General features: G+C 44.7%; 1 protein-coding gene across 1 annotated transcript in view; it reads right to left on the bottom strand.

Annotated features, from left to right (window-relative positions):
- Nucleotides 1–2,849: 2,849 nt before the first annotated feature.
- LOC125454593 (uncharacterized) overlaps nucleotides 2,850–26,910 on the bottom strand; it is a 75,144-nt gene continuing 51,083 nt past the window's right edge. Inside the window, exons 5-10 of the mRNA XM_059648782.1 lie at nucleotides 26,320–26,363; nucleotides 25,639–25,712; nucleotides 23,450–23,491; nucleotides 22,191–22,233; nucleotides 4,826–4,935; nucleotides 2,850–2,962 (exon numbers count right to left, since the gene is read on the bottom strand). Coding sequence (XP_059504765.1) covers nucleotides 2,924–2,962; nucleotides 4,826–4,935; nucleotides 22,191–22,233; nucleotides 23,450–23,491; nucleotides 25,639–25,712; nucleotides 26,320–26,363 — 352 coding nt within the window. The 3' untranslated portion in view covers nucleotides 2,850–2,923. The remainder of the gene's footprint in view (nucleotides 2,963–4,825; nucleotides 4,936–22,190; nucleotides 22,234–23,449; nucleotides 23,492–25,638; nucleotides 25,713–26,319; nucleotides 26,364–26,910) is intronic.

Here is a 26,910-nt window from a genome sequence, read left to right as displayed (position 1 = left end):
TTGAGGTTGCACAGGACATTTGTGAGTCCACTACTGGAGAACTGTGGAGAGTTCTGGTCTCACTGCTGTAGAAAGGATATTATTAAATTGGGCAGAGTTCAAAAAAGATTAATCAGGATGTTGCAAGGAATGGAAAGTTTGAGTTATAAGGATTGGGTGGATCGGAGATAGCAAGGGCTGCAGATGCTGGGAGTCAGTGTCAATACAGTATGGAGCTGGAGGAACACGGATATCAAGTAGCATCAGAGGAGCAGGAAAACCATCGTTTTGGATCTGGATCTTTCATTAAAACTGGGGAGGGGGAAGACAGCTCAGAAATAAAGAAGGAGGGGGCATGGGGCTGGGTGAACACATGTTGGGTTGTGATTGTTGAATGTTGGTAGGGGTTGTAGAGATTGGCCAATGGGAAGGGTGGAGCAGATAAGTGAGAAGGAAGATGGACAGGTTGTGCAAGGTCAAGGAGGCAGAGATGAGAGGGAGGGCTGGACATGGGATGAGGCCAGGTCTGGGGGGATTCTATGTTGAGGCCATTGAGCTGCAAACTCCTGAGGTGGAAGATAAGGTACTGTTCCTCTGATTTTTGTGTGGCCTCATTGTGACATTGGAGGAGATCCATGATGGACATGTTCCCAAGGAGGAGGGAAGGGGTGTTGAAATGACTGGCAACTGGAAGTTGTTGTTAATTGGAGCATACAGAGTGCAGATGCTCGATGAATTGGTCACCGATTCTGCGCTTGGCTTCTCTGATGAAGAAGAGACCTCATCGGGAGCAATGGATATGAAGTTAGAAGTTGTACAGGCGGTGTACTGTTGGATGCAGAAGGATTGTTTGGGGCGTTGGACGGTGGTGACATGGGAGTTGTAAGGGCAGGTGTAGCACTTCCTGCAGTTGCGAGGAAAGGTGCTGGCTGTGGTCAGTTTGGTGGGGAGTAAGGAGTGGACAAGGGAGCTGTGGAGAGAACAGCCTCAATGGAAATCAGAAAGGGGTGAGGAGAGGAATATCTCTTTGGTGGATGGATCTGAATGCAGGTGGCTGAAGTGGCAGAGGATGATGTGTTGGATATGGAGGTTGGTGGGCCAGTACATGAGGACTGGGATCTCTAACCTTTTTGTTGTAGGAGGGAAGGGGTTTGAAGGAAGGGAGAACATGACTTCTGTGCTTCATCAGTGGAAGGGCAGAATAGTCATCAAGGCCAGGTACTCCCAGGGCAGGATGGGGACTGGCTTGGAGAGGAACTTGCAGAAGATCGTTTTCCCATGTATATGCTACCCTTGTCCGTCTAGATGGGGGAGATTGTGGTTTTGGAAGGTGAGAATTTTTAGTGAATTTCTGCAACATATCTTGTACATAGTACATGCTGCAACTACTGAGTGTTGGTAAAGGTGACAGTGAAGATTTGTGTCTGCGATGCCAGTCATGTAAGTTAATTTCTCCCGGATGATGTCAAACTTCTTCAGAGTTGTTGGAGCTGCACTCATCCAAGCAAGTGGGAAGTATTCCACTGCACTCCTGACTTGTGCCTTGTAGAGGGTGGACAGGCTGTGGGGAGTCAGGAGTGGAGTTACTATCCTGATGAATCGAAAATTGATGTTGTTGACAATCTTGGACATCGCTCAGACTGAAGTGACTCTGTATGTAATATTCTGATATTTTACAGAAAAATCTTCCGATGGTTCTCCCTGGACTTCATGTATCCTTTTAATCATTGGCATCATTCTGGGCTTCACTGTCTGGATCTGCATTGTCCTGCTCATAGTTTTCCTTCACAAACAAAAGCTGTGTTTATCAGTAATGAACTCCACCATAAGGGTAAATCCCATTTTATCTTGGGTTTGATTCTGTCACTGCACTGTTATTGTTTTCAACATTAGGGTGATTGTTTTCAGTGAGTGCTGATATTCCCACTGCGGCATATAGACCCATTGTAAATGGTGGATCAGTGACTATCGAGACCATCTCACACATCCAGATGTCCAATTGCTGCCAGTTTGCTCCATCTCTGGTATCCCACGCCCTCCAGTGCCAGACCACTATCGTCTGTTGGTGATAGTCAAAAAGCTTTGAATGGGCTAAGCTTTAGACATCACCTGGGCAGGATCCTGAGTAGGTATCAGATCATTACCCATCAAACCCAGTGTCAGGGTCTGCCTTAGTGCTAGTGGCTCACTGGCTGCATCGGAAGACCAAGAGAGTGCCAGACCAGTTGGCCCAATAGCCTGTGCTGGTCTTTCACTTTGATATCAGCAGAAAGCCCAAATCACAATTCCCTGCTTTGTTTCCCCATCCATTCAATTGTCTTTACCCTCACACCCCGTTCCCAGCAAATCCTGAACGTTGACATTGATTCTACACTTGCCATTGATTTGGAGTGGGAGTGACTCCCAGATTCTCCCCACCCTATGGGTGAAGGGATTTCCTAAATGTCTGGATTTGATTTTTTCTATTGTACTTTGTATTCATGATCCTGCATTCTTCACCCCTTCCGTAGTCTATTTCCATCTCATTCATTGCACCTTCAAAAAGTTTTAAATATTTTGATCATTGCTCCCCAGTCTGGGTACTTCCAAAGATAATGAGACATTCTGAAGTTTTTCTTTGTTTCTGTATTTGCTTATCCAAGATACAAGGATTCCCAAGACACACAACTCTCTGAGAGAAGAAATTCCTCCTCATCTCACTATTAAATTGGACCGAGTTTTTCCTGAGACTGTGCTGTCTGGCCCTTGACTTGCTCCAGCTCCAGTAAAATGTTGGTTTCTTTCTCAGTCTGTACCAGCTGAAAATACAACATCTTTTTGAAGGAATTTCTCTCTTCCACAGTCAGAAGTAACAACAAGTTGGCTGTGTTTCCCAGCATGCTGTCTGGTCCTTTCCTTTGTTGTTTACAGAAATTCTGCTCTTTTTAGCAAATGATCCAAGTTTCTAGGTTATCTTTTTCATCTTTAAGCTGGTCTCAAAAGTCTGTGGTGGAAAGTGTAAAATCCATCAGCACCGACAATGTGAAAATGACAGGGTAATCCTCTGACAAATATGCAATAAATCTAATATATGTCATTTCTTTAGGATGCCTAGTGAAGAACACACTACTGTATATGCAATAGTAAATGGTAAGCAAACTAATTCAAGCAATATTACAATATTTGCCAGGAATTAACCTCCATTCCAAATATTCGTTTTACACTGCGAGGTTTGTGATACGCTTGATAAGCACATGGTTAGAGCAGGTCGATATATATTTATTCCAGTGATAAGATCTTACACCCTCATCAAAGCGATGTTTCACTCATTTTCCCATCACTATTCATGACACAATTCTAAAGAAATTTGAGTCCAAATTCAACTCTTTCATTTCCCAATGAACTGACTCCGGCTCATTTGTTGTTTTGAACTATCAAAACAACTCAATGATTTTTTTCCAAATCTGGTGGCATGAAGAAATCACTACTCTAATGGCTCAATTTTTTTTCAGTTTGAACAACCGAAAGATTCCTGTCACAAATTCTCTTTGCTTGGAAAATTTCACAAACTGGAAAAACACTGCTGCTGTGGTGATCGGCTTCTTCTGCACTGAAAGCTCGAACTAGGAGATAAACTCAAACTTCATTTTCAATTCAACACTCAATTATTTTCGACTTAATCTTTGCTTTTTACTGAACTGAACTCAAAACAAAATTAAAAGCTTAATGCATTGACATTTCCTATCAATAATTTAGAATTATGTCCAACTTATTTTAGTAAAACCCCAGGGGTCCTCCCAACTCCCTGATGCCAATCACATGCCTTCTTGATGTTATTGCATTGAATCACTAACCCAGAATGACTTTCTAACCTTTTAAAAAGACTGTCCACTGTGCCAACCCATGTTGATATGTGTCTTTTGCAAAATAATTTCAAATTTCAAAAATGAGATGTTATAGACAGCATTCATAACACAAAAAAGTTAGAGTGGATGAGATTGGAGATAAACTCGCTGAGCCAGAGGGTTTGTTGCAAATGTTTCATGACCCTGCTAGGTAACTAATAGAATAGAATCCCTACAGTGTGGAAATAGGCACTTTGGCCCAAAAACTCCACACTCAACATCAGTGCATTCCATTCAGGCCCATCCCCTATAACCCACCTAAACTACACATCCCTGAATGCTATGGGCAATTTAGCATGGCCAATCCCCCTAACCTGCACATCCTTGGAATGTGGGAGGACACTGGAGCATCCAGAGGAAACCCACACAGACACAGGAAGAATGTACCAACTCCACGCAGACAGACAGCTGAGGCTAGAATTGAACTTGGGTCCCTGGTGCTGTGTGGCAGCAGTGCTGACCACTGAGCCACCGTGCCATCCCTCCAGAGGCACACTGACATTGTTACCTAGCAGGGTCAAGAAACATTTACAATTAAACCTACTGGCTCAGCGAGCATGTATACAACCTCATCCATAACCTGAGCTACAAATCTTCTCGAAAACTTTAAAGGTAGGGTGGAGATAAGGATTTTTTTTTCACTGGAGAGGGTTGATGTGATCTCGAACAATCAACCTGAAAAGGTGCTTGAAGCAGATTCCAGAAGGAATTTGAAGATGGGTTTGGACAGATATTTCAGGATGAGGGACATAGAGGGTCATTGATAAGGAGCAGGGTTGTAGAATGAAGCACAATGACACTTTCAAAGATCTAATATGGGTGTGATGGGCCGATGGTGCTGTCTCTGTGCTACGTTTGTCTGATTGACGTGATGAACATTCTAACAGAGTACAGTGCCCAGGATTCCCATCAGCTGCCTTCCTCTAAAACTGTCCAAAGTGACATTGGCATTTTTGACTCACCATCTTTTCCAGTTTGAAGAGTTCAATCATGCCTGGGCTCCAATCAAAAGAGGTCCCTTTGTGTTTTCTTTCAGATAAAACACAGAGCAGTGTGAAAGCAGCAGTTCGTCCTGTTGAGGTAAGGAAATGGGACACAGCTGGTTTTTGCTGCATTTTTCATGCAAGGACTTCGAGAAACAGGAGACACATGCAGGAGGGACTTCAATATCACCAGAATGATTACAAATCATAATTTGTAACACACAGAAAGTCTCTGTTCCACAACAAGCACTGGCTAAAAAAAATCAATCATTTCCTTCTTTTGAATCTTGCAACAGGTTGCATGGACAGAAATGTCAACAAACTTCCAGTTTCCTGGGAAATGCTCTCAAACTCTGTGGGATTACAATCCTCTATTTTCCTCCTAATAGTTTGTTCAGGTGCAGAGGACCCTACGAGGGCCGAGATTAAGAAGAGGGAATGAGCTAGAGCCTGCTCCTGACTGAGACAATACGGCTGCAATTCAATCTCAGCTCCACCTTCCTTCATTATTCCAAAATTCTTCATTCCTTCAGTATCCAAGTAATTCCTTTCTGGTGTCTTTGAGGAGCAGAAACCCACAACAAGTTCTGGGTCAGGAAAATTCAATCTATGCTTTGCTCCAAATGAGATGACTGCAGTTGGGGAAGAGAGGAGCTTGGCTTCATTGACCTCAGTAACCAAGATTAAGAAAGGGGAATGAATCAGCATTCCAGCTTTTCCCTGATGGGCCATGATCCAGATATCCTTCAATACCAGGCAGGGGTCAGTAGGGACTCTCTTGCTGCTCAGTCAGATGGATGGTAGTTCAAGACTCAGTGCACAGATTTGAACACAGATTTTGGGCTGACTGTCCAGGGAAGTACTGAGGGAATGCTGCTCTGTAAAAGCTGCCACTGTTTTCGATGAAGAGGAAATCTGTATGCTCTCTGCTGCTTTGGATGGATTGAAGAATCCCTGTACATTATTTTAGAAGAGAGTAGAAAGGTTCTGCTGAACTCTCTGAGTGATATGTGTCTCTTCCCCAACATTCATCAAAATTCACCATCAGTTCAGTGCGGTTGCTGAGATCTCGGAGTACGCAGATTGTACAACGGGCAAGAAACTGTAGTTCGATAAGACCCTTTCAGTCTGCAGTTGTGACAATGCAGTCACTTTTAGAGATTATGTTGTCCTTGTTATTTTTGAGGAGATGTTGTAAGGCAGAGATAGCAAACTATCTCTGAGAAAGTTAACAATTTGTGAGACCTTGAGTTTTTAAAGTTGGGACAATGAAAGTGGCCTGCTGTGGCCAGGTGAGACAGACCAGGCTTTTTAGTGCTTTTTTTTAAATTCTAGGTTCAGTTTCAAGCAGAGGTCTTTGGGATCGTAACGGAATTGGAAGATTGAATGAATGTCTCCTTGTTGCTAAGAGCAAATTACTGCAGGTTCTGGAATCTGAACTGAAAACAAAAAATGCTGGAGATTTTCATGGGTCAGGCAGCATCCTTGAACAGAAAACAGGCTAAAGTTTCCAGTTGAAATGACTCTTCATCAGAGCTGAAGTGAAGTGTGGGGGAGCATCGTTTATGCAATATTTAGCGGGGGAGATATTTGGTGGGTAGGTGGGTGGGGAGGGTGAAGGGCTGGGGGGAGAAATGATGTTGATAGTTCAGATTAAGTGACGGGAACATGAGAATGGCAGAACAATAGTGCGTCTAACTGCCAGGCTGGAAAAATACAAAATGTCCCATGGGGTGGCAGAAGGTTAGAGATGAAGCAGAGAATGTAACAATCAAAGTTAAAAGAAAGGGAAGGAATACGGTGGGCTCACAATTTGAAGGTGTTGAATTCCTAGCAGTTATTATCTCATAATCTTGTCTTGTTGTTTCTTTTTTCCTCTTGGATTGGAGAACTACATGTGAGAATCTATGTCTGAAATTTCCTTTTTGCCAAAGGGTGTGTTTATGGATGTTACTATGTTGGAACAGTTAATAGTAATGGATACTGTATCTTTTATTCGGTTAAGATTTCCAATAGTTAAGTTACGCTAAACTCCTCTTTCACTTGTTTGTACTTAAACCTTAGCGTTTAAATGAATTATGTTTTGCTTAATATTCAGTAGTTTGACAAGTTGCATCACATCTGGAACAAGACTAAACTTCCTGTTTCTGATCCAGCCGTCAAAGGCACGGAAAATTCCAGGTCTCTGGGAGTGTAAGTGGATGGGATGTGCTCTTGTGTAGCTTAGGCCTGGAGTGGGGCTTGATGCTGCTGGCTCAGGGACCAGACCTGGAACACAGAGCTCTCTGCTCTCTGTTCCTGCACACTCACATCAAACCTGATCCCAGCAGGTACTTCCCTCCAGAACGACACAAACGTGGCAAGAAAGGTGACGTTAAACTGCAGGCAGTGGCCTCAGACAAAGCGTACAATTGAACGGTGAGGGGAATCGGAGCCTGAAACCACAGACTATTTGACAGCTCACCACAAGAGGAAGGATTTGATGCCGTGACTGTGGCTGCAGTTCCCTCTCCACAACTGCTCTGCGGCACTAAGCCCCACAACCACTTTCAGGGACAACTCTCTGACACTGAGCTGATGGTGAACATTCAATGCAGATCAGTAATTCATCAGCTGCATGGGGAAACAGCTCCCTTCAACCAGAAAACTGCCTGAAAATCCTTTATGTTCTTCACACACTGCAAACGTATCATTGACCAAGAATGTCAGTCAATTCTGAGTTGCTGATGGTCCTGTTTTAACATCAAAATCTCTTGAGTCAATCCTCACAGGGATTGGTGCAGGTCAATGGAGCTTTCTGGAATGTGCACCAAAGCCTACATGACTGCCCCTTGTATTGGTCCACGCAGTAACATTCATTTGGCAAACTCCGAGTCAGACTGCGATGAGATCTGGCAAACAGTTCAACCTGAGTCCCAACACTGATGAGTCTGGCTCTGTCCTCCCAAGCATGCACCTTCCACGATGTGTCAGTGAATAAATAAAGGAAATTAAAGAGAATTCAGATGATGAAAGGTCACTCAGGGGAATGAAAACAGCCACTGTTAATATTGTGGTTGAGGACACTTTGAGCAATATAGCACAAAGATTGAAACTGAAAGCCTTTGTTGGTTTCACTCAAAACCAGAACAATACCCAGTGTACCTTAAGAAGAAACACATTCTGAAATGTCTGTGTGCGTGTCATGGTGGGTTTCAATTCATCAAAACAGGATTGTGTGGTGTTTCCTTGTCCAGGATAAAGGGAGATGGGAATGGGGAAGAGCTAGCTGTTGGATGGAGCTGCAGCTGGATAGGACTTCAGTTCAGCCACATTTGGAATGTTGTGTACAGTTCTAATCTCCACATTACCAGAAGGATGTGAAGGTTTTGGAGCGGGTTTGTAGGTGCAGGGGCGTTAAATTCCGTTTCACAAGCAGAGAGAGTATTGAAACTGACTGGATTAGGTATGGAGGTCTGCGCTTGTATTGTCTCACTCTGCAAATAAATGTACCACTGAGTAAAGGTTCACTCCAGTTTCTTCCTTCACCAATGGGGGAGTTTCAGAAACTGACCAATGGGGTTTATTCTATTTCTGAATCAAGGAATTAGTATTGGCACAATGGACTGTACTGTATTGCTTGATGGTTAAACATGTTCTTTCTGTCTGCGGCACTTTACTGCCTCATTCCCACTTCTCTTCACTTCATCATTTGGCTTCCCACTCCAGGGAGGGGGAGCATGGGACACAGGTTTCACCTAAAACTTAAGCATTTCAGTCAAACTACAATTGGAGTCCCAGAAAACAGTGGGGAGTTGGAGGAACACAGCAGTCCAGGCAGCATCATAGGAGCAGGAAAGTTGATGTTTTGGGTCAGGACTCTTCTTCAGAAATAGGTGAGGGGGGGGCACTCAGAAATAAACAGCGAGAGGAGGGGTGCGGATGGTGAGGATAGGTGTGATGGTGATAGATGGATGCAGGTAGGAAGTGGTGGAGATTAGTCAGTGAGGTGGGAGAAGCGGATAGGTGGGAGAGAAGCAGACAAGTCAAAGAGACAGGGATGAGAGGGAGGGTTGGTCTTGGGATGAGACCGCTGAGATTTTGAAACGTTTAAAATCCACATTTGGGCCATTGGACCATAGGCTCCCAATGTGGAATATGAGGTGCTGCTCTCCAGTTACTGGGTGGCATCATTGTGACACTGCAGGAGGCCCAGGAGGGACATGTCACTCAGGGAGTGGGAGTGGGAGTTAAAATGGTTTGCAACTGGGAGGTGTTGTCATTTGTCACGAACAGAGCACGGCTGCTCTATAAAGTGGTCTCTGAGCCTCCAATTGGACTCACCAATGTTGAAGGGGTCGCACCGGGAGCAGCGGATGCAATAGGCCACATTAGTGGATGTGCAGGTAAACCTCTGTCTGATATGCAGGGTTTGCAAGGTTGCAGGGAAAGATCCAAAAGGAGGTGGGGCTAATGGGGAATATGGACTGGACGAATGAGTCATGGAGACCACGGTCCCAACGGAAAGTGGATGGGGTGGGGATGTGTCCTTAATCTGACACAACCTGTCCATATTCTCTCCCACCTATCCACCCCTCCATGTAACCCACCAATCCCGCCACTCTTTACCTGCGCTCACTCATCACCATCCCTCATAGCGTCGCCAGCCCCATCCCTCCTCTCTCTATTAATTTCCCAGCTTCCTTCCCCCTCCTCTATTTCTGAAGAAGGATCCTGACCTGAAACATCTACTTTCCTACTCCCTCATGGTCCTTGGCCTGTGTGTTCCTCCAGCTCCACACTGTGTTATCTCTGACTCTAGCATCAGCAGTTCGTACTATCTCTGGGATTGGAATTCCAGCTGGCCGGGGAGCGGTAGTGGGGAGAGGCTGGGGAAGGAGTGAGAAGAGAGAAACAGTCAGCAGGGGGCATGTGCAAATGGGCACAGTGGATTTCCAAAGCTAGTATACCACGACCCATCCTTTCTGCATTTAGAACGTCAGCTGAGAGAGAAAAACAAAAATTTAATTATGAATTTTACTCTTGATTATTTATGATTAAATATCAGGACTTTTTTGACCTGAACCCAAAACAAAGTGAAAAGCATCATGTATGTATGCAGCTCGTCATAAACCCAGAAGTAAAAGCAACTTATTTCTGGAACACTCCTGACATATTCCCAATTCTCTGCTGGTAGTCACATGTCTTCTTGGAACAATTGCATTGAATCACTGTTCCAGAATGACTTTCTGGCAATTTAAAAGAATTTCCACAGAATGAACCCATATTCAAATGTGTCTCTTTTTAATTCATTCCAAATTTCAAAAATGATATATTTTACACACCGTCAATCGCAAGAAAAAGGGTAGGAGATAAGGAGAAATATTTTCACTGGAGAGAGTTGTTGAGATCTGGAGCACTTGACCTGAAAAAATGTTCAAAGCTGATTTCATAAGGAATTTGAAGATGGGTTTGAGCAGGTACTTGAGGATGAGGGACATAGAGGGCCATTGATAAAGAGCAGGGCTGTGGAGCTAAGCACATTGGCTCTTTCAAAGATCTAATATGGCAGTGATTGGCCGATGGTGCACTCTCTGTGCTGAGTTTGTTTGATTGCCGTCATTGACAAGGAAGAGCAGCGCCCAGCATTCCCACCAGCTGCCTTCCTGTAAAACTGTATAACAGTGACTCTGTCGTTTTTCCCTCGCCCCCATCATTCCTGGTTTAAAGGGCTCAATCATGATTTGATTCCATTCTGAATTGGTCTCATTGTCTTTTCTTTGAGATTAAACGCTGAGCAGAGACCAAACAACGGTTCCTCCTGTTGGGGCAAGGAAATGGAACGCAGCTGTTGGTTTTTGCTGCATTTTTCACACAAGGACTTTGAGAAATGGGGCCACATCTGGGAGGAACTTCTGTGCAACTAGAATGATTACAAATCAAAATTTGTAACGCACAGAAATTCTCTGTTCCATAACAGGCTATGACTGAAAATCAAAGAGAAATCAATCAATTCCTTCTGTTTCATCTAGACACTCCCAGACCCTGAGATTACTGGGCACTCAGACCCTCCCAGGCCCTGAGATTACTGGGTACTCAGAGCCTCCCAGGCCCTGAGATTACTGGGTACTGAGGCCCACCCAGACCCTGAGATTACTGGGCACTCAGACCCACCCAGACCCTGAGATTACTGGGCACTCAGACCCACCCAGACCCTGAGATTACTAGGCACTCAGGCCCACCCAGACCCTGAGATTACTGGGCACTCAGACACTGTAGAAGCTCAACATGGTGGTGTAAAGTGCAGATGGCAGTGCAGGCTCTCACTGAGATCATTTGGAGCACACTGCCCTCTGCTGCTATCTCTAGCACTATGCAGAAAAACATCGGGGTTATTGCGGGAGCATCTTGAATTCCAAGTTCCCTCTCAGTCCCAACCCATCCTGATTTGGAATCTCATCATTTCATTCCTCAGCGTTGCTTCTGGTTATTGGAAATTCCCAGTTAACAGCCAGCACTGAGTCAATGGATAGCCCCAGGCAGAGCTGAGCTTAAACAGAATGGGGTAAATTATGCCTTAAATTGGATACACTCATCGTTGGGGAAAATCATGATTAACAGTTTGAACATTAAAGCTAGAACATCGTCCGGAACATTGCCTGGGTCTCCAGTCTCATTGTCACACAATATTTCCACTTGCCCGTTGCCTGCCTTCAGCGTGATTAGTTCTGTTCCTGTTTACATTGATGCTTTAATCTTGCCTGGTCATCCATTTTGGGTTGGTTTTATATTGCCAGTCATTTCTGAATTGTTTCTCTCATTTTTCCTGCACAGAAATATAGGAGGAGGAATGGTTCATTCCTTCTTTCTTCCCTCTTAAGCCTGTTACCCTATCTTTGATCTTTCGATTCTTACCCCTCCATGATCACCCCATCACCATTTCCCTTCCCTCTGCCACTGTCCTCAATGTTTTCGTCACATGTCATGTCTCGCTGTGGGTTTAATGGCTGAGCATCCTGCTGGTCTAAATGGGCGGAGGACAATCCCATTTCAGACCCTCACAATATATTCCACTCACCCTGGCTTTTCCCTCTCAGATCCTCAACTAGCTCCCTCTTCAACAGTGCTTTTCCAGAACTTTCAATGGTCCAGAAACGTGGACACAAAACATGAACCTGATTGGTGAAAACTCAAGATCTCCTGGGACAAGTACTTGGGATCTCATAGGGATCCAGTCAACGACAGAGAGAGGTACACCGGATTGGGTCAATATACACATTGATGAAGCAGCTCATTGGCTTCACTGTGACGCTCAGGAATGTTAGACTAGGCTGGGTGATTGGGAAGTTCAAGGACCAGGGTTTCCCTGCCCTGGCCTTGTTTTATGAACTATCCCACTTCTGATCCTGTTGCCAACGGCCTGGAAAATTCTTGGCCTTTGGGAGTGTAAATAGATGGGATGTGCTCTTGTGTAGCTGAGGCCTGGAGTGGGGTTTGATGCTGCTGGCTCAGGGACCAGACCTGGAACACAGAGCTCTCTGCTCTCTGTTCCTCACCCTCACATCAAACCTGATTCCAGCAGGTACTTCCCTCCAGAACGACACAAACGTGGCAAGAAAGGGGAAGTTAAACTGCAGGCAGTGGCCTCAGACAAAGCGTACAATTGAACGGTGAGGGGAATTGGAGCCTGAAACCACAGACGATTTGACAGCTCACCACAAGAGGAAGGATTTGATGCCGTGACTGTGGCTGCAGTTCCCTCTCCACAACTGCTCTGCAGCACTAAGCCCCACAACCACTTTCAGGGACGACTCTCTGACACTGAGCTGATGGTGAACATTCAATGCAGATCAGTAATTCATCAGCTGCATGGGGAAACAGCTCACTTCAACCAGAAAACTGCCTGAAAACCCTTTATGTTCTTCACACACTGCAAACGTATCATTGACCAAGAATGTCAGTCAATTCTGAGTTGCTGATGGTCCTGTTTTAACATCAAAATCTCTTGAGTCAATCCTCACAGGGATTGGTGCAGGTCAATGGAGCTTTCTGGAATGTGCACCAAAGCCTACATGACTGCCCCTTGTATTGGTCCACACAGTAACATTCATTTGGCAAACTCTGAGTCAGACTGCGATGAGATCTGGTAAACAGTTCAACCTGAGTCCCAACACTGATGAGTCTGGCTCTGTCCTCCCAAGCATGCACCTTCCACGATGTGTCAGTGAATAAATAAAGGAAATTAAAGAGAATTCAGGATGATGAAAGATCATTTAGGGGAATGAAAACAGCCACTGTTAATATTGTAGTTGAGGACACTTTGAGCAATATAGCACAGAGATTGAAACTGAAAGCCTTTGTTGGTTTCACTCAAAACCAGAACGATACCCAGTGTACCTTAAAAAGAAACACATTCTGAAATGTTTCAGGGATAGTCGGAACTGCAGATGCTCTAGAACCTGAGATAACAAGGTGTAGAGTTGGATGAACACAGCAGGCCAAGCAGCATTGTACGAGCAGGAAAGCTGATGTTTTGGGCCTAGAACCTTCTTCAGAAATGGGGGAGGGGGAAGAGGTTTTGAAATAAATAGGGAGAGAAGGGGAGGTGGATAGAAGATGGATAGAGGAGAAGATAGGTGGAGACGAGATAGACCAGTCAAAGAGCCGAGGATGGAGCCAGTAAAGATGAGTGTCGGTGGTGATTTAGGGAAGAGAACTGCACTTCCCAGCTGAAAACTATTTCAACTCCCGCTCACATTCTGCAGACGACATGTCCATCCTGGGCCTCCTGCAGTGCCACAACAATGCCACCCGAAGGTTGCAGGAATAGCAACTCATATTCCGTTTGGGAACCCTGCAGCCCAATGGTATCAACGTGGATTTCAAAAGCTTCAAAATCTCCCTTCCCGCTACCGCATCCCAAAACCAACCCAGCTCGTCCCTGCCTCGCTAACCTGTCCTTCCACCTTTCCCTTCCTCCCACCTCAAGCCCCACTCCCATCTCCTACCTAGTAACCTCATCCCACCCCCTTGACCTGTCCATCCTCCCTGGACTGACCTATCTCCTCCCTACCCCCCCACCTACACTCACCTTTACTTGCTCCATCCCTGCCTCTTGACCGGACTATCTCCTCTCCAACTATCTTCTCCACTATCCATTTCTATCCACATCCCCCTCTCTCCCTACTTATTTCAGAATCTCCTCCCTCTTCCCCATTCCTGAAGAAGGGCCTAGGCCCAAAACTTCAGTTTTCCTGCTCCTATGATGCTGCTTGGCCTGCCGTGTTCATCCTGTTCTATACCTTGTCATCTCACATTCTAAAGTGTCTGTATGAGTGTCATGGTGGATCTTAATTCATCGAAACAGGTTTGTGTGGTGTTTCCCTGTCCAGGATAAAGGGAGATGGGAATGGGGAAGAGCTAGCTGTTGGATGGAGCTGCAGCTGGATAGGACTTCAGTTCAGCCACATTTGGAATGTTGTGTACAGTTCTAGTCTCCACATTACCAGAGGGATGTGAAGGTTTTGGAGAGGGTTTGTAGGTGCAGGGCCTCAAATTCCGTTTCACAAGCAGAGAGAGTATTTAAACTGACTGGATTGGGTATGGAGGTCTGCGCTTGTATTGTCTCACTCTGCAAATAAATGTACCACTGAGTAAAGGTTCACTCCAGTTTCTTCCTTCACCAATGGGGGAGTTTCAGAAACTGACCAATGGGGTTTATTCTATTTCTGAATCAAGGAATTAGTATTGGCACAATGGACTGTACTGTATTGCTTGATGGTTAAACATGTTCTTTCTGTCTGCGGCACTTTACTGCCTCATTCCCACTTCTCTTCACTTCATCATTTGGCTTCCCACTTCAGGGAGGGAGAGCATGGGACACAGGTTTCACCTAAAACTTAAGCATTTCAGTCAAACTACAATTGGAGTCCCAGAAAACAGTGAGGAGTTGGAGGAACACAGCAGGACAGGCAGCATCATAGGAGCAGGAAAGTTGATGTTTTGGGTCAGGAACCTTCTTCAGAAATAGGTGACGGGGGGCGCTCAGAAATAAACAGAGAGAGGACGGGTGCGGATGGTGAGGATAGGTGTGATGGTGATAGATGGATGCAGGTAGGAAGTGGTGGAGATTAGTCAGTGAGGTGGGAGAAGCGGATAGGTGGGAGAGAAGCAGACAGGTCAAGGAGACAGGGATGAGAGAGAGGGTTGGTCTTGGGATGAGACCGCTGAGATTTTGAAACTTTTAAAGTCCACATCTGGGCCATTGGGCTGTAGGTTCCCAATGTGGAATATGAGGTGCTGCTCTCCAGTTACTGGGTGGCATCATTGTGACAATGCAGGAGGCCCAGGAGGGACATGTCACTCAGGGAGTGGGAGTGGGAGTTAAAATGGTTTGCAACTGGGAGGTGTTGTCATTTGTCACGAACAGAGCACGGCTGCTCTATAAAGTGGTCTCTGAGCCTCCAATTGGACTCACCAATGTTGAAGGGGTCGCACCGGGAGCAGTGGATCCAATAGGCCACATGAGTGGATGTGCAGGTAAACCTCTGTCTGATGTGCAGGGTTTGTTTGCTGCCTTGAATGGAGGTAAGAGGGAGGTGTCGGGGAAGGTGTAGCACTTCCTGCAGTTGCAGGGATAGATGCGAAAGGTGGTGGGGTTAATGGGGAATATGGAGTGGACGAGCGAGTCATGGAGACCACAGTCCTGACAGAAAGTAGATGGAGTGGGGACGCGTCCTTAACCCGAAGCAACCTGTCCATCTTCTCTCCCACCTATCCACCCCTCCACATCACTGACCAACCCCACAACTCCTTACCTGCACTTACCTATCACCATCCCTCGTACCTCCCCCAGCCCCATCCCTCCTCTCTCTATTAATTTCCCAACTTCTTTCCCTCAACCCTATTTCTGAAGAAGGATCCTGACCTGAAACATCTACTTTCCTACTCCCTCATGGTCCTTGGCCTGTGTGTTCCTCCAGCTCCACACTGTGTTATCTCTGACTCTAGCATCAGCAGTTCGTACTATCTCTGGGACTGGAATTCCAGCTGGCCGGGGAGCGGTAGTGGTGAGAGGCTGGGGAAGGAGTGAGAAGAGAGAAACAGTCAGCAGGGGGCATGTGCAAATGGGCACAGTGGATTTCCAAAGCTAGCATACCACGACCCATCCTTTGTGAGTGGCTAGGAGGGAAGGGAATGGGCAGAATGTACACTTTTTTACAGTATCTCACCCAACTTTAAATACGTCGCGGTGGCAGGGTGTTGTGAAACCTCGGAAAAGAGGCACATTTGAAATAAGTGGATGTTACAAAGGGTTAACGTGTGGACAGAAAATTCCAGAAACGCTCAGTTAAAAAGTGGTGAATATGATAATTTGAGGGGACACTGCCATTGTTTCCCCAAAGCCTGACCAAAAAAGCCTTGAGCAGCATGTTCAATCAGAGGAGGGGCTTGTTCAGGGTCAGTGAGTGACCTTCCCCTCGACTTGTGTATTTTTTTAATCTGTCCTTGAAATTGTCGATGCTCGTCTGATCAAACCTGCCTACTGCAGTTAAATAAATTACACACAGTGCTTGTAGACAGTTTAAAATAAAGTCAATCCAAAATATTCTTCATGCAGCAAAGAGGGGCATTTATATCCAGTCTGTACATGGGCAAGTAATAAAAATACAATTGCCATTTTCAATTAAAAGCACAAACAAGGGACTGGGTGTTAGACACAGAAACAGGACAGTGCCCACAGACTCTAACACTGTCCAATTGCAGAGCTGATGAGGAAGTATCCCACACTGTAGTGTGGTCCAGTGGGTCTACTTTTCTATTTCCAAAACACATAAAAGATCACAGGGTACAATAATAGCTCGTCTTATGGGGAGCATCATGCTTTCATGAATGGAGGATGGATTCACAGCAGCAAACAGAGACCGCGCATAAATGGCTCATTTTTAGGCTGTGTTTAGTGAAGGTTTCCTTTCATTTGTTCATGGATATTGGGTATCACTAGGCAGCATTTATTAGCCCACACCAAAGTGCTCAGAGTGGAGATATGAGCTAATTATTTTAAACTGTGCTTCTGGAGTCACATTAGTTTAGAGAGGGCGAGAATCATAAAGATTCTTGCAGGTTTACTGCTGAAGTCTCAACTATTTACAATCTATATCAACGAGAATGCATGGTGGGGAAGATTGTCTTGTAGTCGGCATGACGGTTAGCATTCTGGGAAGGATGTCCTGCAGTCAGCATCACAGTGAAGCATTCTGGGAAGAGTGCCCTGCAGTCAGTATCTGATAATCCTTACATTTGAGGAACTAGGCATTGCACAGAATGATTAATTCTGTAGGTTAGATTCTGGGAGTTTGCTTAGAGCCTGCCCAAACAAAATCAAAAACATTAGTTAGTTCCGAAACTTATATTGCAACAACAAAGTATAATTTCAGGCATTCTGTCTTTCTCCAGGAAGTAACTCAATCATTCCTGTCTGAAAGGTCTCAGTCTTTTTCATGAGCCAGTGGTGACCGTGTGCATCCCAGGCATAATGACAGTCCTGGCTGCAGTTGGTCTGAACACTTGGGGGTTATGAAGGGAGCATTTTCCATTATTCCCATTCCCATTCCCTAAAGAGTCATACAGCACAGTAATAAACCCTTCAGTGCAACTCGTCCATGCCAGACAGCTACAACCACATCCTCAGAATTGTTACAATAAACACAGGGTTACTGCTCCAGGGCCATACTGAGTGAAGGTTTATGTTTTATTTGTTCACTGTCCATCGCTATTTGTCCATTACACTAACTGTCTTGTTGATGCCATTTCAGAGGGTTGTTTGGGGTTATCACATTGCTGCGAGTCTGGAGTCACATGTGGAGCAGCCCAGGTTTAACCAATAGGTTTTCCTCCCTGACAGATACGTTAAATAACTGAAAGGTTATTGATGACCATCAACCGGGCTGGGTTTTTAATTCCATCTTATTGGTTGTTGCGTTCAGTCTCACAGTCAGTGGGTTAGGGGAGCTTTATGAGACATGGAGGACTCAGTGAATGGCAGGACATGAGGAATCTCAGGGGGACTGAAGGATCTTGGAGGACTTGTCCATAAATCCCTGAAGAGAGAACAACAAATTAATAAGGTCTCTGTAAAGGCATATGGGGCACACGCCTTTCTCAGTCGAGGCACGGATTAGAAGAGCAGGCCACTGAACAGGAATTTGGGTCAGGCCACAGCTGGAATACTGTGTACAGTTCTGGTTCCACAGTATTGGAAAGATGTGATTGCACTGGAGGGGGTGCAGAGGAGACTCACCAGGATATTGTCTGGGATTGAACAGTTTAGTTGCGAAGAGAGGCTGGGTAGGGTTGGGTTGTTTTCTTTGGAACAGTGAAGGTCAAGGTCGGGGTCGGGGAATGGAATATCTGAGTGTGGTGTAAAATATTAGGAGATAGATAAGGAGGATTGCAAAACTCGTTTCCCTAGGGAAGGTGAATTCAAACTTATTGGGCATATTTTAAATTGAGAGGAGAGAGATTTAATAGGGATGTGAAGGACACCCTTGTGACAAAGAGGGTGATTTTTATGTGGAGTGATCTGCCAGATGAAGTGAGATGTGCAGGTACAGTTGCAACATGATTCTTTGATTTTACATGCCGATGATATCAGCACTGTTTCACAGCCCGTGACCTGAGAGTAGAAAAATCTCAGACTCCATCTTGCATCAGACCACATGAAGCATGATACCCTACTGGAAATAATCCTGCTCTGTGTAACCCAATCGCTAAAGTTAGCCAAAAGTCAGAAGTCACATGGTACCAGGTTATAGTCCAACCGGTATATCAAATAACAAACAGGCTTTATCATGGGGGATTTTTATCTCCATGTAGATTGGCCAAACAGCTCAGTCAGGGTAGCCTGGAGGAGGCGTTTTTTGAGTGGATCCATGATAGTTTTCTTGAACAGTATGCAATGGCACCAACGAGGGAGCAAGCTATCCTAGATCTGGTCCTGTATAATGAGACAGGAATAATTAATGCCATCATAGTCAGGGATCCTCTTGGAAGGCGTGCTCACAGCATGGTTGAATTTAGAATACAGATGGAATTTGTGAAGATAAAATCCAATACCAGGGTCATGTGCTTGAACAAAGGGGACTACAATAGAATGAGGGAGGACTTGGCTAAATTAGACTAGAAACAAAGATTTTATGGTGGGACAGTTGACGAGCAGTGGAGGACTTTCAAAGCAATTTTTCAAAGTGCTCAGCAAAAGTATATTCCAGTGAAAAGGAAGGACTGTAAGAAAAAGGGTAATCTGCCATGGGTGTCTCAGGGAATAAGGGAGGCTATCAAACTGAAAGACAAGGCAGACAAAGCAGCCAAAAACAGCATGAAACGAGACAATTGGAAAGACTCTAAAGGTCAACCGAAAGCCACAAAAAGCACTGTAAAGAAAAGTCAGATAGAACATAACAAAAAAACTAGCACAGAACTGAAAGACAGATGGCAAGCATTTCTATAAATATATAAAATGAAAAAACGTGGCTAAGGTAAACATTGGCCCTTTAGAGGATGAGAAGGGGAATTTAGTTATGGGATATGATGAAATGGCTGAGGCACTGAACAGGTATTTTGTATCAGTCTTCACAGTGGAGGACACTAATAACATGCCAGTAATTGACAAAGGGATGAATGTAGGTGAGGACCTGCAAACAATCGTTATGATGGAAGAGGTAGTGTTGGCCAAGCTAATGGAGCTAAGGATTGATAAGTCTCCTGGCCCTGATGTAATGCATCTCAGGGTACTAAAAGAGATGGCGGGAGAAATAGCAAATGCACTGGCGATAATTTTCTAAAATTCGCTGGACTCTGGGGCAATCCCAGCCGATTGGAAAAGAGCAAATGTGACACCACTGTTTAAAAAGGGAGGTAGACCAAAAGATGGGGAATTATAGACCGATGATAATGGGAACTGCAGATGCTGGAGAATCCAAGATAACAAAGTGTGAAGCTGGATGAACACAGCAGGCCAAGCAGCATCTCAAGAGCACAAAAGCTGACGTTTCAGGCCAAGACCCCTCATCAGAGAATTATAGATCGGTTAGCTTAACCTCTGTAGTGGGGAAGATGCTTGAGCCTGTTATCAAGGAAAAAATAGCAAGCCATCTCAACAGAAATTTTCCTGTTGGGCAGATGCAGCACGGGTTCATGAAGGGCAGGTCATGCTTGACAAATCTTTTGGAATTCAATGAAGACATGTTGAGCAACATGGACAATGGGGACCCAGTGGATGTGGTGTACCTAGATTTCCAAAAGGCCGTCGACAAGTTGCTGCGCAATAGGCTGTTGCATAAGATAAGGATGCATGGCATTAGGGGTAAAGTATTAGCATGGATAGAGGGTTGGTTGACAAACAGGAGGCAAAGAGTGGGGATAAATGAGTGCTATTCTGGCTGGCAATCAGTGACTAGTGGTGTGCCTCAGGGATTGGTGTTGGGGCTGCAATTATTTACAATTTATATAAATGATTTGAAGTTGGGGACCACATGTAGGGTGTCAAAATTTGCAGATGACTCTAAGATGAGTGGCAGAGCAAACTGTGCACAGGACTGTGAAACTTTGCAGAGGAGCATAGATACATTGAGTGAGTGGGCAAAGGTCTGGCAGATGGAATACAATGTAAATAATCATGAAGTCATACATTTTGTGAGGTGTAATAGTAAAAAGGATTATTACTTGAAAGGTAAAAAGTTGCAGCATGCTGCGATGCAGAGGAACATGGGTGTGCATGAATCACAGAAGGTTGGTCTGCAGGTACAACAAGTAATTAGGAAGGCAAAGAAATTTTGTCCTTCATCGTTAAAGGGATTGAGTTTAAAAGCAGAGAGGTTATGTTGCAGCTGTACAAGGTGCTGGGGAGGCCACACCTGGAGCAAAACTTGAAGCATACCTTTAAGCTCACTTTAAGTAGAACAGTTCTGTAGCTGCAATGTCTACACCTTGTGTGCAGTTTTGGTCCCCTTATTTGAGAAAGGATGCACAGGCAGTGGAAGGGGTGCAGAGGAGATTCACTAGGTTGATTCCGGAGTTGAGGGGGTTGGCTTATGAAAAGACACTGAGTAGATTGGGATTATATTCATTGGAATTCAGAAGATTGAGGGGGGATCTTATAGAAAAATATAAATTTATAAAGGGAATAGATAAGATAGAACTAAAGAGGATGTTTCCACTGGGAAGTGAAGCAAGTACAAGAGGGCATAGTGTCAAGATTAGAGGGAGCAGATTTAGGACTGAATTGAGAAGGAACTTCTTCACCCAGAGGATTGTTAATCTATGGAATTCCTTGCCCAGTGAAGTAGTTGACGCAACTTCAGCAAACGTTTTTAAAGCTCAAGTAGATTTGTTTTGAACAATAAAGGGATTAAGGGATACGGTGAGAGCACGTGTAAGTGGATCTGAGTTCACGAAAAGCTCAGCCATGATCATATTGAATGGTGGAGCAGGCTTGAAGGGCCAGACAGCCTACTCCCACTCCCAGTTCTGATGTTCTTATTTTCTTTGCTCCACAAACTTGTGATTTCAAATAAACCGGTTGGACGATAACCTGAGATCACAAGGTGTAAAGCTGGATGAACACAGCAGGCCAAGCAGCATCAGAGCAGCAGGAAACCTGACGTTTCGGGTCTGGACCTTTCTTCTGTGCAGTGGCTCAGTGGGTGGCACTGCTGCCTCACAGCGCCAGGGACCCGGGTTCGATTCCAGCCTCGGGCGTCTATCGGTGTGGAGTTTGCACATTCTCCCAGTATCTGCATCAGTTTCCTCCCACAGTCCAAAGATGTGCAGGTTAGGTGGATTAGCCATGCTAAATTGCCTGTAGCTTTCAGGGATGTGTAGATTAGGTGGGTTACAGGGGGATGGGTCTGGATGGAGTGTTCTGAGGTTCGGTGTGGACTTGTTGGGCCGAAAGGCCTGTTTTCACACTGTAGGGTTTCTATGCTTCATTCCTGCTCCTTCTATGCTGCCTGGCCTGTTGTGTTCATCCAGCTCTACACCTTGTTATCTCAGATTTTCCAGCATCTGCAGTTCCTGCTATCTCTGAATGGACAACACCCTGGTTATGAGAGGCTTCTGATTTTCTCCACCCCAGTCGAACACCAGCCCTCCACATGATGTTAGCCCAGATGCTGACATGCCTGAGGAAGGCCATGTTTGTACATAATGGGAGCCTCCTCCATTTCTGAAGTAGTTGTACACAATGGTAGCTTTTAGACTCATTAGTAACACAATCCCCATCCCCAGATTCTCATGTTACAGGAGGTAGCATAAACATTGCTGCATCAGGCAAAACACCCTGTTGGGAGCAAAACTTGAAGCATACCTTTAAGCTCACTGTAAGTAGAACAGTCCTGTAGCTGCAATGTCTAACAGGAAAAAGAGAAATGTTAGAAACTGTGGTGTATAACATGAAACACAATGATGGGTTAAGAGAATTATTTCACATTCTAACTGTATTTATTGCATGTGGGCAAAAGAGATTTCGCTCACTGGAACCAGATCCATATTAAGAGCTTACTTCATTCATGAGTTTCAGCTCAGTGGAAAAACATTTGCTCTTCAGACTGGAGATTTTGGATTGAAAGCTGAGTCCCAAGATTTAATCGTACCATCCAGGCTAGTCCCTCAGTGCAGTGCAGAGGCAGTGCAGCAGTGTCAGCAGGACAAGCTTTTCAATCAGATGTCAAACTGAAGCCTATCTTCTCGATCAGCTGGACAGATTATCTTTTCAGAAGAAATTTCTTTCCTCAAAGGGTAGCTAATCTTTGGAATTCTCTCCACAAAAGAGTTGAAAAGAACATTTCAGGTTGAAATGGACAGATCCCTGGACTCTCCAAGAACTTCCTGGAAATGAGGAGCAAGTGGGAAAGTGGAATTGGGGTCGATTATCCACCAGGGTTTTATTGAACAGTGAAGCAGCTAGGTGGAGCTGTCAGCTTTACACTTGCTCCTATTTCTTCTGTTCCCATATTCCAAAGCAGCATTGTTATCGCAGTGACCTTGCTACGTGTAAGTTGGTTCCTCCCTTTCTGATAACATGACATCACTTCAAAAGCACTTTACTCAGCGTAAAGGCTCCTTGGCCATGCTGAGGGCGTGAGTGGAGTGATATAAATGGAAAATGCACTTTCTTTCTGAGAGTTGTGGAATGCATTGATGACTCCAACTGGCTCCTGTGGTCAGCAGTGACTGAGGAGACCAGAGGATTGGGCAGGAGTGAGGGCGAATAGCAGTGTAGCCTAATGGCAAATGATGAAACTTGAAATTGGGTGATCTGGGGTGTTGGGGGTGGGGGGGGGGGAGTTCAGGTGGTTGTGGTAGTGGAAACGAATGAAGATTGGAAAGAATGAAGAGAGTGGAGACAGTAATGAGACCTGAACAGAAAGATCCCAGTAATAGAATTGGGAATCCAGCATGGTGGACAATCTTCTTCACCCGTTACTGAACCCATTCCCACTGGTGGTGATTGGTGAATGGAAATGTCCGTTTGATAATGAACAATGGAAACTCAGACAGAGGACAAATTGGAAATAGCATGAACTTTGTAAAACCCCAATGGTAATTGCATTGTGAGATATTTACCATGTATGTGGACTCAGAGTCTGCTGGAGAATCTTTCACATTCTGCAATAAGATGGAAACAATGATCAGTAATCATCATGAGATAAGAGATGACGGACTGCTGATTAGACAGAGTCAGGAATTATAGTCTTGAAACATTTCTATTTCATGAAAGTGGCCGATTTACCAACTAGTTTCTGAATCATAACTGTGGGCAGCTGATGGTACAGCCGAGTGGAAGTGGAATAGGGTTCCCAGAGAGAAAATCGGGAACAAAACATGGAATATTCGGAATTGAACATCCCAGTCAGACTGAGCCCTCATGCTGAATTACACAAGGCAAACTTGACCAGTTCATCTCATTTGCCAATTTGAGTGTTTTTTTTTCCTATTGAAGGATCAGTCAGTGGTCACCATGAGGGCAAACTGGAGATGAGCCATAAAAATCGAAAGAGCTGTGGATGCTGTAATTCAGGGAGAAAAGCAGAAGTTGCTGAAAGCTCAGCAGATCTCGCAGCATCTGTGAAGAAAACCACAGGAGTTAATGTTTCAGGCCTCGTGACCCTTTCTCAGAAGTGAAGATGAACCATGCAAAGTTGCGATCCAATAGCCTCTACTAAGTGTGTGTGAGAATATGTAGAGTTCTGGGATCGGTTCTCCTGGTCTCTCCCTATGCCAAGGGGGAACAAACTAGAGACATGAACTGTCAGGGAATGATTTTGTTTACTTTTTGTAATTTTTGATTGTGGTTTGAAATGGGAAATTAACTGTTCTACAAACCAAGGACTGTCGAGGAGCTGCTGCACTTTTTGAAATCAAGTTTCCTGACCTTCCATTTAACTATGGTTAACACAGCAGCCTGTTGGGGCAGTAGTGAGAGAGGGTTTATACAACAGATGGAGTTGGAGGGTGCAGACAGAAGTTGGGGGAGAGAGGGATAGGTTGGGAAAGGAGGGTATGGACAAATGGTATTCTAATCAGCTAATCCCCCACTAGGATATCCCTCCAATTCAGGTGCAATCTCTCTTAACATACAGGTCACGTCTACCCTTGATGGAGTGAGATGGGTCAGAGAGAGTGGGCAAGTAATTGAAGGCATGTAAAAATGGAGATGAAACCGACAACAGGTAGTTGATTTTTCTGTGAACCCATGACCAGTTATTGATAATAGAGGCCTCCTGCCACCCAGTAACAATGTCAGTATTTCAAAGGGAACTGAACAACTTTGGGAATGTGAACAAGATATAGTGAAGCAAACAGATCTCCACCAGCTCAGGAGCTGTCTCTCTGTCAGGAGCAGCACTTTCAGCCCAAAGAAAGTTAGCTGATTTCTCCCTCAGCAGTTCCTGTAAACTGCAACTTTAAATGAGTCAGTCAGAGAGATGCTGTAAGTGTGAATCAGACCTCTATGCCTCCTATAAACAAGAGAAAGCATCGCGAGAAGGACAATTGAGAACCAGTGTCAGAGTTGTACAAGATTCATCTCAGAAAAGCCGACAGACAGTGCACTCTGAAACTCTCCCCAGTCTTTCCTGCTGTCCCTAATACCAATGCTTTATCTGTCTATGCGAGACTGTACATGTAAAAGGGCCAGGGTGGGGGTGGTGGTAGGGGGTGCGGGTTCTTTGTGAGAGGGTACAAGTTTTAACTGGGAAGAGCTATCTGTCAATAGCTCATTTTTGTTTGCCTTTAACTCAATTCTATTTCTCTGTAAGAAAAGGAAGCCTTGTTAAGAAGAGAAATGTGGTCTCTGCTTTCTGTCAAGAGATAATGGGAACTGCAGATGCTGGAGAATCCAAGATAACAAAGTGTGAAGTTGATGAACCAAGCAGGCCAAGCAGCATCTTAGTTGCATATAAGCTGACATTTCGGACCTAGACCCTTCATCATTCTGATATGTGCTCCAAAGATGCTGCTTGGCCTGCTGTGTTCATCTAGCTTCACACTTTGTTATCTGCTTTCTGTCAACCTGGATCTGAAAGGTGGGGAAACAGGGGATTAGAAAGCCAATGAAATTGGTGACAACTCCAGAAACAGCTGGGCTCAATCTTCAGGTCTTACCCCAATGAGGTATAACAAGAGGCTTAAGATGAAAGGTTGACTGCGCAAGAGAAACTGATATAAAATCATAAATTGACAATGACACTAGCCCCTCCGCTGGCCTGTTTCATGTTCCCGGAACATGTACAGGTAAAGAAACTGAAGCTCACCCTTTGGTGTCCTGTTGAAGGAGGGACTCTGTAAGCTCCAGGTAGATGCTGATCACCAGTTTCTGCCAATGAGTCTGTGAGACAAAGAATTAAATGTCATGACCAGGCAGCCGGTATATTGTTTCAGAATCTTTCCCGATAAAGACCACATCACTCTGATCCGATTTGTCATGCAGTGTCCTTAGCTGGGATCAGAATACTTTCTGCAATGATTATAAAACCCTGATCTCAGATTATTGTCACAAATGTGACTGATCATACCTTTTCCCTAATCACAAAATCAAAACCTCTCATCATCTTGAAAACTCCATTCGATCCCCTCTAAAAATTCATTGATTTGTGGAATGGTTCTGAAAAGGTCTGTCTCTGTCGGCTGGTGGACTACAGGATGCTGTTTCTGTGTCTGAAGGTCCATCTATTTTCGGATCCACTTGTTGCAGCATTGCCATCCTGAGGGGCAGTTACAAGCTGTAGCTAAAACCCCAGGAGAATCCTATCATCTTCATTCTGTCAGTTGTGGGTTCACCACATTTTATGGTCAGTTGTGTTCATCAGACAAATGACCTGCTCTAACTGTTAGTTTATTAAACACAGCAGGAATCTAACTGTGTAAAAGGAATATCTGGAACAGCAAGTGACTCCTGCTCAGTGTTGTGATCATAATTAAATTAGTTTGCTTACCATTTACTGTTTCATACACAGCATTCTGGTCTTCACCAGGGCTCCTAAATAAATACCACACATTGGAATTATTGCACATTTACTGTTGCATACACAGCATTCTGGTCTTCACCAGGGCTCCTAAATAAATACCACACATTGGAATTATTGCACATTTACGACAGACAATGCCATAACCTTCACATCCTCAGTGCTCATGGAGTTAAACATTTTGAACCATGGGCTTCTGACTCCAGGCTTAAGAAAATAGGATGATCTTAAAACTTGGACCATTTGCTAAAAGGAGCAGAATTAGTGCAAACAACAAAAAATAAGAATTTGACCAAAACCACAGGGTGTGCTGTGAAATTAGGCCAAGTTATTGTTGTTTCTGGCTGATGAAGGGAGAGATTGTTTGAAGAAATTTGCCGCATTTTCAGTTGGTTGAGTCTGAGAAAATCCCGAGGGAGAGAGCGGCATGAACTCACTGGGATGCTGTGCACAATAAGCAAATACCAACTCAAAGAAAGGCTTTAGTTTGTCTTTATATCATTGGAAGGACTCACACTGCAGGGCGATGATCAATGAAGCATCACCAATACAACCTCCAAC

This window comes from Stegostoma tigrinum, chromosome 9 (genome assembly GCF_030684315.1).
Source record: "Stegostoma tigrinum isolate sSteTig4 chromosome 9, sSteTig4.hap1, whole genome shotgun sequence".
Taxonomy (NCBI): domain Eukaryota; kingdom Metazoa; phylum Chordata; class Chondrichthyes; order Orectolobiformes; family Stegostomatidae; genus Stegostoma; species Stegostoma tigrinum.
Note: the sequence above shows the minus strand (reverse complement) of the source record. Positions and strands in the feature narration are given on the sequence as shown.